The 10,991-nt window shown below is 44.3% G+C and overlaps 1 protein-coding gene across 1 annotated transcript in view; it reads right to left on the minus strand.

Moving 5' to 3' along the window:
• MAU2 (MAU2 sister chromatid cohesion factor) overlaps positions 1–10,985 on the minus strand; it is a gene marked incomplete at its 5' end in the record, with an annotated part of 15,450 nt that extends 4,465 nt beyond the window's left edge. Inside the window, 16 exons of the mRNA XM_035890629.1 lie at positions 62–153; positions 750–861; positions 1,318–1,395; positions 1,642–1,691; positions 2,667–2,750; positions 3,038–3,103; positions 3,676–3,753; positions 4,767–4,870; positions 5,538–5,628; positions 6,102–6,248; positions 6,783–6,938; positions 7,426–7,453; positions 7,995–8,089; positions 9,744–9,839; positions 10,613–10,678; positions 10,938–10,985. Coding sequence (XP_035746522.1) covers positions 62–153; positions 750–861; positions 1,318–1,395; positions 1,642–1,691; positions 2,667–2,750; positions 3,038–3,103; positions 3,676–3,753; positions 4,767–4,870; positions 5,538–5,628; positions 6,102–6,248; positions 6,783–6,938; positions 7,426–7,453; positions 7,995–8,089; positions 9,744–9,839; positions 10,613–10,678; positions 10,938–10,985 — 1,391 coding nt within the window. The remainder of the gene's footprint in view (positions 1–61; positions 154–749; positions 862–1,317; positions 1,396–1,641; positions 1,692–2,666; positions 2,751–3,037; positions 3,104–3,675; positions 3,754–4,766; positions 4,871–5,537; positions 5,629–6,101; positions 6,249–6,782; positions 6,939–7,425; positions 7,454–7,994; positions 8,090–9,743; positions 9,840–10,612; positions 10,679–10,937) is intronic.
• Between the last annotated feature and the right edge of the window lie 6 nt (positions 10,986–10,991).

The following is a 10,991-nucleotide window of genomic DNA, read 5'->3' on the forward strand; positions in this document are numbered from 1 at the left end:
TTTTAGTGATGGGCTCTTTTCTGGTTTTTTTTTTTTAATTACAAGACCTTTTCCTAACTTACCTCTCAAGAGAGCTGAAGACCACAGCTGCACAGACATATCTGGTATCTTGCTTGCAAGCTGCATGGCTGGCACTACCATATTATTGCTTTCCTGGTGAAGAGCAGATATCAAAAATAAAATGGCTATTTTTTTTTTCCCTCCCCCTTGCAAATTACATAGAGATGTTTAAATTGTGACCAGAAATTCATCTGCTTTAATTGCTGCCATGTTCTAGCTAAGAAGTGGAAGTGCTTAACGGGACGATAATCCAAATACATCATCTAAAGCTGTCTGGAATTTTGCTGTATCCTAGGAATTACGGTGTCTATGTTGTGCAAAACAGAACTATTTCACGCATCCTGGCATATGGTGAGAATTAAGGAGCTTGTACCCACAATTCCTCCCAAACAATCCAGTTGAACTAGGTGATTGTCCTTTATTCAGCTCCTTTTTTTTCCCTCAAGTGATTTCAGGCATTGTGGAAAGACAGACTTCCAGAACAGACTTCAGACACTACTGCTTCGTTAAAGCCTTACTAAACATGCAAATTACAGCTACAGAGGTATGCAAGTCAATAAGCTGCCAACTTCTAGCGGGATACCAATAAACAAGCATTCCTAAAATCAGATTAATTTCACTACGTCCCCATTTTCTTTGGCAAATAAGCCCAACGTTTACACGGCAATACCAGAGAGGTGAAGGCTTACCCTGTGATTCCCTAACACATAGAATATGTGACCCAGGAGGACGAGGGAGCACGCTGTTAATCGATTCAAGTCTTCCGCGTTTGACATTTTCAGTGTCTCTCGCAAAAATCGTCTACCAAAACAGAGCAAAAACCAAAGCGTTTTAAAAACTCCCCCCTCCAGTATGTAAGAAACATCATTAAGAACTGAATTAATCCATCTGGCAAATATTAGCGCTCAGGAATAAATGTGTGCTGTGGGTGACCTTAAACAAGGCGCTTAATTCCCAAACCTCACCTGTCATCTAGCCCAAATGACTGTAACGCAGCTTCTCCTTTGAAAAGCTTTTGTTTCGGATGCGCCACTGCAGAACACTGCACGAGTATTAACGCTGGCATTCAGAACTAAAAGATCTAACCCAAACAGTTTCAGGGTTATTGTCCCCTAAGTGAAAAACAGGTTGACAAAATCCACGGGGAGATCCTAGCGGGTCTGAAAGCAAGGCCTCAGGGGGTTCATTTTCTCTTAAACAGCTCGATTTATTCTCACCTGTTCCCCCCACTGCCCCCGTGCACCAGTTTGTACTCACTTTGCCTCGTTGTATCTTCCTTGGAAGAAGGAGAACAGGCCGCGGATGTAGAAAGCCGCCGCTCGAAGACAGTGAGAGCTACGGACAAAGCAACGCGTTGAAACGTGGGCATTGCGCCGTGATGAAACGCATTACAGGCACATTTCTAGGAATTTGCCTCATAATCAAATCTCCAAACAAAACATTATATTTACTGCGTGGTCAGAACTTCTGCCTTGAAAAGAAGTTGATTATTTTGTTTTCTTTTTAAAAAAGCCTGCTACAAATCCAGTATTACCATCACCAATGCAACATCAGCATGTAGATATTTTCTGGAATTCTCACCTCACAGGAAAATTATGGTCTGGATTTATCCTTTCCAATAAGCTGTAAAGCTACAAAGTGGGAGGGGAAAAGAAAGATAATCAGCGTTTCTCACATATACAGGCTTACAGTACTGACAAGCAAGTGTTTCTACAGGAAGCACACATCAAATCAAACCGGTGCCAGTCACCACAAACACACTCAAGTTTACTTGTACAGATCAGATCACAGCACAAACGTTCCAACATTAGGACTTTTCATGCCCATTTTGATCCTAAAAACCAAGTTTTATACAAAATATGCTTTCTCAGACTTTTAGAGAGCTTTCAATACAACGTTAGTATTTCCTCAGAGAACTTTTAGCTGTCGTATCCGAGCTGCTCAAGACCCCAGCCGTATCAGATTTGCTATTTAACTAAAACCAGAAATCAGCTAAGCAAAACAAAACAACAAAGGTCAACTTTTTAAAATCATTATTTTTGCTCCCTAAGCTTCTAAAGGAAGTGCTGCGTGCTTGGCGAAAAAGTTCATTTACAGCCTTGTCACGAGGAACCTGCAAGCACGTCTCCAAAAAGTTACTCCCGAGGAATCAGACACGTCACTGGAAGAGTGCGCGCAGATGGATTTTTGTGGTAACAGGGCTTCAGGCAAAGCACACACACATGCACCTACCCATTTCGGGATGTTTAGTTAAATCTTTCTAGGGTTTGTGTCATCTCATAAAGCCCCGATACAGATGGGAACTGAAGCAGACAGGTTGAGTGAGACGGAGTGAACCGCACGTTTCACACTGGGAAGCTTGCCCTCCCGGTGCTGTAGAGGATTCTGTGTACAACCCAGGGCTCTGCTTTGGTGATTTGCAGCTGGGCCAGCTGATAGCACCGGTTCTTTACCATTAACTGACACTGCCCTGATGGAGGAGTTGCCTGGCTGCCAGACAAGCCATGGCTTTGCAAAAACGCTTAGCAAAAAGAACAATCCAAGAACAGGAGCAGTTTTCCCTCCAACAAAGCTCTGACTTTAGAAGGAGTCAGAGACCAGCTTACCTCTTGATGCCGGTTGCCTTCCCTGATGTACACGCTGGCTAAGTTTGTCACAATAAATGCCCACAGCTCTTGATGTGTAGTGAGCTAAAATAAACAAGATACCGACAGCACAGTCAAATACTTCAGCATCTAACCCAGAATTTCCTCACCCCATACAAATCACAGATTTGAGGTCTGGTATTTTGCTATTAATAAATCCTCCTGAGCTGAACTGTGATCAGCAGAGAAATAAAATGAACCAGTGCAAGTAACACAGACGATCTCCAGATTTCCCTTCCAGCCTCAGCTGGTCGGTGACCCACACAACAATTGCAGCGAGCCCCTTTCCACACTGAACACCCACAGTAAATAGCTTGGGAAGGAAATCTTACCCTCAGTGCTGTCGTGAATTGTGCTTCTGCATTGTCCATGCAATTAACAGAAATGCAGTAGAGCCCCTGTAGAAGACACGGTATTTCTAAGGCAACACAGAACACAATTACCGCAAGCCGAGGACGCAAAGAAAAGCACAAAACCACGGAAATCTCAGGGTGTAAGCAGGAAAAAAGGTAACCAACAAGTCTTATGTTTGCTCTGGGAAAAACGAGCAACTTCTACACAAAGTCCTTCACAATGATATGTTCCTGTAAAAACCGCCCCATTTATCCAAGAAAAGCCTCTTAATTTCTTAAAATACTCAAACAGCATCGCTAGGTAAATTCTTCCCCTTGCACAGTTCCCACAACAAACCCTCTCAGGCGTGCGCAGTATAAACCTCGTGTATTCACCTCACTTGTTAGCTATCATGCTACACGTCACTTATTTTAAAAAGGGATTTAAGCTTCCGACAGGCTTAAATAACAGCGGGTGCGAGTCCCCACAGCAGGGCTGGCAATCGGTAAGGCAGACCCCATGACTCAGCGGGACAGCTCGCTGTCTGCCTCACTACGATCTCGTTAGTTACTGGTGACGAGTCTCGGGTACGGTCTTCCAAAGAGTCCAAAGTTTACTGCTAATCACAGACACTTACTAATAGCGTGTGCAGCTGGGCAGCATGATTAGAAAACAGTCTGGGAGACTGCTGGCAGAGCTGACAGACTTGTGAAATCTGTTGGGGAAAAAATAATATTTTAAGATACTTCTCCATTTCATTTTATGCTCTAAATCCATCCGCTTGCATCACGCCTGTCATTCGGTACGTTTCAGCCATTGGCTCAAGAATCCCAAGTCACGCTCCTAGGTAAAAGCGGAGGCTGGACCTGCCTGGAGCCAAGGTACACGCACAGCTCCACACCCCCCTCCCACACAGACGCGCACTCAAAACTAGGTTTGAATTATTTGCTTTGCGGCAGCTCCCCCATATGGGGGCACCACCTGCAAAGCAAGCCGCGGATCTCTCCTGACACGCTCAGAATTTGAGTTGGCACGCAACAGAAAAACTGGAATCAAAATCTTCCACGGGGTACGTGCTCGTGAGGAGTTTTATGAGCCAGAACCAATGACTATTCTTTAAGCAGGCTAAATCCCCCTCCACACACACCCCTCACCCCCCGAGTACGTTCCCGAGAAGGCTGACAGCAGAGGCTGTGATGATACAGCAGCACGCCCTATAAGTAAGGATGGATGAACCGGATTTAAAAACGACTGTGAGAATGGGAAAGAAAAGCACAGTTCTTTCTTGCATTCGAGACCACCATTGGCCTCTTCCTTTCCCCCAAACTATGCAAGAGGAAGAAAGGACAGAAAGGCAGGGAACCTCAAAAACTGAGAATTACTTGGCTAAGATGGGAATGATAAAAAGTTAAGAGCCACTCAGTCATAAATCTTAGGGAAAGGGAAAAGACACCAGGGTCAGACTGCACAGTATGACCAGGAAGGCATCAGCTGTAGCCACTGATCAATGATTTGTTGAGCAATAAAATATTTAAGAGGAGGCTAATTCCACAGCTTCAGAGTTGTGGTATCCTGAGCACCACTGGGCCTGACTGTATCTGTTCGTAGGTTACTACTCCTGGAATATCCATCTGAGCCCAAGTATCTTCCTCAAAACCAAAATTCCCGTATTTTAAAAGCTATCACTGCAGACATCCACGACTAAGGAAAGGACGAAACCCATTTTACCTCCTGCAATGCGGTGGCTTTGTGTCCCGTGACAAGCCGACACATGATAATATGTTCCAACAAAATAACTTGGAAAGATGACAAGATAGGACTGCAGTCCAGCACTGAAGAGGGAAAGTAATTCAGTGAGTGAAGTTAAGACACGATTAATACCCCAACCACACAGCCTGTCCCGCACCCAGCCAGCTTCCTCGGTTGCATGTGGTTCAGCAAGACTTCAGTACAGATTCCTCTGTGGAAACCTGATGTGATGCCTTTGGCTGGACTACCCTGTCAGAAGAGCCAGCATACTGCCCAGCTCCTCCTCCGTATGCCACAGGAAGGATGGCACAGGGTTAAAAACTGAACAAACCGCACCCCAAGACCCCACATCACCCCCCAAAACCACGACACCCTGAACCGTCAGGAGTGGGAGTCTGAGCACCAGTTAAGGAAATACTTCTTGGGAACACATGCTCCTTTTTGGTTACCCACGTTCTGGGTTCTCTGACACACGGACAATCAGAAAGGTGGCGGGAAAATAAGTGCGTGTAGTTGCAGCGCAATTTAGAGTTACAATAAGAAACCCCCAAAAACTCGATTTCTGTATTCAAAGTAACTATCCAGTTTTAAAACAGAGCAAAGACCTTGGATGCAGCAGAACCTGACTGCAGGCTGGCCCAGTCAGCTACAGAAGGCTGTTGTGGCTTCAGTTTGGTTTTTTTTTAATTTAAATTAGCAACAAGTAATGGAATCTTGCGGCATCAGCTAAATTATAATCCTTATCCTTACTTTTTAGCTTCTCTAGCTGCATGAGTGCTTTGTCTGTGTACTTCTGAGCCTTCTCCAGGTACCCCGCTTGCATGGAATGCATCACTGTCACCTGCCGGAAAGCACAGATTACCAAAAGTTACCTTTGCATAGAGGAAGGCTGGGAGTTCACATAACTCCTCAGCCGCCAGCTTTTTAAACTAAGTTTTGACATCGTTCAGGAGTATCACCATACTCAAGAAGTGGGGCAACTAATTTCAGAAACTTGAAGTCAAGATTGTCACTCTGTTGGTAAAAATAAGCCGACATAGCGCTACTTTGTATGAGTTAATCTGATTCTCCTTGGCTTGGATATTAATAAAGTTACATTCCAGTTTCCAGGCTTCGTGCACAGTCTCTTCAAACACTGACATCACTGAAAGCAAGAGTCTCACAGATGCTGTGGCAGAATTAAACTGTCAGCGTAATGTAAAGCAGCATATGGTCTGCAGAATCTATCGCTGCCGGCTCCGAGCAATTTTTAACCAATTCCTCATTAATTAGCAATATACGCAAAGTAAAAAAAAAAAAAAAAGAGGCTCTCACCAAGTAGACGAGCACACACATGTGTTCCTTGGGCAGCCAGTGAAAGAGATCAGCGGGGTTGCTGGGCAGGATTTCGTCATCGTGCAGCGTGGAGATGGTCTGGATGCACTGCTGAAGCTGTTTCAGGCACGGCTTCACGCTTTTCACCTGCGAAAGATGATTCACATCAGACATAGCTGCTGCAGCCCAGATGCTTGAACACTTACTTAAGTTGGGAAAACTTGCCAGGCAATAAATAATCTCCACATTCAGAAAATTAGTTCACGTATAAATCACAACACCAGCATGACAGGACAGTGACCGCCTCGGGCCTGTTCCAGGCTTAACAACAATCAGCCCCTCATATTTGCATATGCGACCAACAGACACTCAAGAGGTTTTTCACAATTATACACAAAGCCCGTTATCTCCACCAACGTCACATAGAAGCAAGAGCGGCTGCCATGGTTGTAAGTGTACCACAGTAAACCTTTCCTCGGGGAAGAAGAAATAAATGTCATTTCTTCGCTCATTTGTGATTAAAATCTACAGAAATTAAGTTCCGTTAACAAGAAGCACGGCACAGCAAAAAAAAAATCCCCCCCAAATCACCTCAGTGTAATGATTTGCTGGGTTTGAGGCAGCACTGTGCCCCCAGCTTCTCACCCCATGGGAACTGTAAGCAGCACAACTGGCACGTACCTGCCCCGCGTCCAGGTAATGCGTCACCTGCAGGACTAAGAAGAACACGCGTAACGACTCCTTCTGGATGGGGTTTCCTTGCCAGTTTTCAACTATCTGCCCGCAAAGGGTAAGGAGAGGGTGCACCTCCTGCAGCTTTCGTTCCATGAGAAGGAGCTGTAATTTAAAAGGAAAATTCATTATTTTTGTGCTAAATATTCACTCAAAGAACCACAGTAGAGCCCCAGGTATGTTGCTCTGTTACTTAAAACAAAACCAGGCTCAAAGACATCTTACTGCCAGAGCCCCAGCCTTTTCACAAGACCAGATTTTTCAACCCTAATTAGAAGGACTCCCGTGACAATTTGCAGTTATCCTTTTCCCTTCCAGAAAATTATTTGTCACAATTAATAAAGGAGGGGAAAAAGACAAATCTATCCACAAGAATTTCAAAAGGATCCCGCACACTTAAGGCTTATCCCAGGCACCTTTTAACACTGTGCTTGCTCACATGACTAAACCAGTATATAAAGCACAGATAAGCATGCAAGGTACCTTGAAACAAATAACCCATGTTCAGGCAGGTTACGTTCCACTGCTCTGTAACTCGCATTATACTAGTTAAACACAGAAATAGTTTATTTAAAAAGCACACCCGACTTACCATCCCTTTGCTTAGCAGAAACAGTGCTCTGAAATGAAACAAAATGATGTCACACTCAAAAAAGTTACCTAAACCACAAATGTATATAAAAACCCTGGAAAAAAAAAATATATATCTGCCATTCTCCCCCTCAAAGACAACAGACATAATGGATTAAGGAACCTGCCACAGAAAGCACATTTAAAAGGTTGCTGGAACAGTCCCACCATAGCACCAGGGATCAAAATCCCGGCCTCTCAGGTTTGTATCTAAGCTTTGGACTGTTCCAGTTACAATAGTTTCTATAAAGGCCAGAACAGGCTACTGGGAAAACTGGCTGATAAAGACAATAAACAAAATTCATTTTGAAAAAAGACTCCCCAGAGTCCAAGTGACCATTACTGGTTTTAACAGGAAAAGGGAAGAGCTGCAGAAACTCTCAGGTCTAAGAGAACACTCAGAAATATTGCTCTGCCTGTAAAACCCATGTGGCAATCACATCTCTAATCACAACTAGAATATCTCTAAATAAAACATAGAGGAAACCCAAGTGTTTTCTGTGGGAAGGGGAAAAGCTCTAAGGAACTCACCTGGTGTACTCTGACCCTACCACCCGAGCATACTCTGCTCCAACTCCGAGAAGGTCACACGCAGATACTAAGTCTTTTTCAAGTGTATGTAGTTGCTGAAATAAAAAAAGAAAAGGCCAAAAGAGATCAGCATTTTCTTTGTGAACTTCATTAGCAATGTTTTAAAAAGTAATTACTGCCGTGCTTTACACGTGACAAGTGCTAAACTGGTGCTTGTTAAATGTATCATCTGATTTTAGACTCATTTTCCAGGAACACCTGGCATTCTCAAGAAAAAAAAAAAAGTCTGTAACATTTCAAAGAAAATGTCTCAGCCCAGTTTTACACCAAGCAAAGCTGTTATAATTCATTAAAATCACGTGCAGGTTGGGTCCCAACAGCTCCAACATAACCACGGCCCGTTATGTTGGAGTAACTGGAACAACAGAGTGAGTTTTCCAGCAAGAAGAGCAGAGAAAATCTGCCAGGTGTTTCAGGTGACGGGGAGAGGATGACACAGCCACCAGAGCACCTCTCGCTCCCTGCCGACTTTTGTACCTTCTCCAAAGTCAGGTGGAAAGCCAGACAGTTATAGAAGAACAGGCACCAAGGCAATGAGACACACAGGCCTCTCTGGGCAAGCAAAAGCCAGAAAGGAAATACCCCACAGAGGAGAAATCAGCAAAGAATGTCAAGCTTCGAGGAAGGATCCTGCTCAGAGGGAGGCACTGAGAAACAAAGCTTAAGCTTCTTGTGAGTACCCAGGCATTAACTCATTGCAAAGTAAACATTTGTCTTTTAATCGATAGCAGAGTAAGGCTCTCCACAAGTCACTGTTCCTAAACTACACAAAGGAGCTTGGCAATCCTTTTTAAACGAAGCTGGTCTGCTTGTTTAAACTCATCAGGAAGGGGGGGAAAAGACAAGTCTAGGTGACTATTAAGACAGTCTTCAAAGATAAAATTGCTTCCTAACCAGCTCTCTGCTGCGGACTACCCATAAAGAGCAATTAACTCCCTTAACTCTGGAGTTAAACACCTTGAGGCTCTTCAGGAGGAGAGAGGTAGCATAACCTGGAAAAACAGGGGGAGTTCTTCAGCAATAATCTGCTCTTTGCCCTGATCAGTCAACTTCCTGGATATGCTCCCCACCTAACGCATTGGATCACTCCGGAAAATCGGCGCTTTAAGAATAGTTACACAGCTGAAGACCGTACCAAACGTCCAGCACTGCAAATTCCAACGGGCAAGAGTTGATTACTAGAAGCCAAGACGGTCTGTGCAGCTGAAGCCACACTTAGAGCGTACTGCAGAACAAGAGTAACGTTGCTTAGAGGCCTTTGCACCAGCTGCTTTTCCTACCCCAGTTCTGCTCTGTGCGCTAATTAGGTTGAAAATAATCAAACAAACACTTCAGGTTGGCAAGCTCCCATTCCAGCAGGCTTTAAGAGAACATTTGCCCTTCCTGCAAGCCGTAAGGTGGATTTTATTTTGCTCCACCTCTAAAGTTGTGTGTTGCTAGCGCCCACAGGATGATCCTTGCTGCTTTCTTCCCTTCAGCAGGTAAAAAGCAGGCCTTGATCCAATCCATAGTCTACCAATGTATCATTAATTTCTAGCATGAACTTTTCCTCTTCTCCATTAACAGCAATGATTGGGGTTGGGGGGAAGGCATCCAAGCTCTTTTTAAGAAGAATACAGATATTTTCTAGGCTTTTTTTTTTCCAGTTGCAGTGCTACAGTAACAGGGCCATCAATATATATCACTTACTGCAAGTTGAAAAAGCAATCTACAGTGCCAGTACGGAGTCTGCTGTGAAATCTGAATGGCTTTGCGCAACAGAGGTTTTGCTGTATCCACTGAATTCTGAAAGAGAAACACACACCCGAGTCAACATAAAAAACAGGCTACGAGGAACTTCATCACTAACAATAACAACTTGTAACGTAGCTGTGTTCTGTGTTGACCCCCCAGTGAAGTCCCATAGGTCAGGAACCTCGAAACGTGAAAAGCAACAAACCCAAGTATTTAACCCGCAGGCCCACATATCTACGCTGGACTCAAAGTTTGTTCAAGTGTAGGAGCTCTTTAACTCCTGGTATTTAACTCCTGTCAGCAACAAACCCAAGTATTTAGCCCGCAGGCCCACAGGAGCTCTTTAACTCCTGGTATTTAACTCCTGTAACACTATTCCAATATGCACATCTATCCTGCAAGTGAGAGAAAAGGCAAACATTTGCTTTAGTGAAAGTAACGGCTAGTTAAGGCTTTTCTGGAGAAAAAGTATTAAAATAGCCTAGAAACACAACAAAAGCCTGAGGAAAAACATCTACTTCCCTCCCCCCCCCAAATTTGCCTGTCTTTGTCTAGATGAGGGCTAAAGAAATACTTTGGCCGAGTAAACTTCCTTTGTCACAGAAGACCTGCATTGCAACTCCAGCAGCAACTTTCACAATGAGAAAGACCAAAAGTCTTTCAGGCTTACGCCTTAATATTCTATATTTGCATTGCAGCTGACCTCTAAAAATTTCCTAAATCCTATTATTAATAGCACTATGCTACTCTGACACCAAAGACACTCAAATTAAACGCAGCCCTGGGACAAGCAACAATTCCTGAAGTAGTCTCTACGCACTCACCTCCTGACAATACAGCTCGGACAGAAGGCTGGCTGCCTCAAACTTAACATCTTCAAACTGGGGAATCTAGCAGCATCAGAGTTAAGGAAATATTAAACACTGGCTGGAACGAAGCAACACCCCGACATCAAAAAAACCCTTTACACAACGCGTATGTTAGGAAAGCAGCCCACCAACCACGGAAGTAGATTACAAATACCAGCTACATCCCCATCCCCAGGGCCAGGCTCTCTCTGGGGAGGTGTTTTGGTATCGGAGCCCTCACTGCAGGAGCGAGGCGGCCGGGCAGCGACGCTCCTCGCCCGGGCGGCCAGGAAAAGGATACTTGCTGGGATATCAACCACTGCAAGAGAAGACAGCAAGTTAGTCTGCAGCCACC

Source organism: Egretta garzetta, unplaced genomic scaffold (genome assembly GCF_000687185.1).
Source record: "Egretta garzetta isolate BGI_Z169 unplaced genomic scaffold, ASM68718v1 scaffold683, whole genome shotgun sequence".
Lineage (NCBI taxonomy): Eukaryota > Metazoa > Chordata > Aves > Pelecaniformes > Ardeidae > Egretta > Egretta garzetta.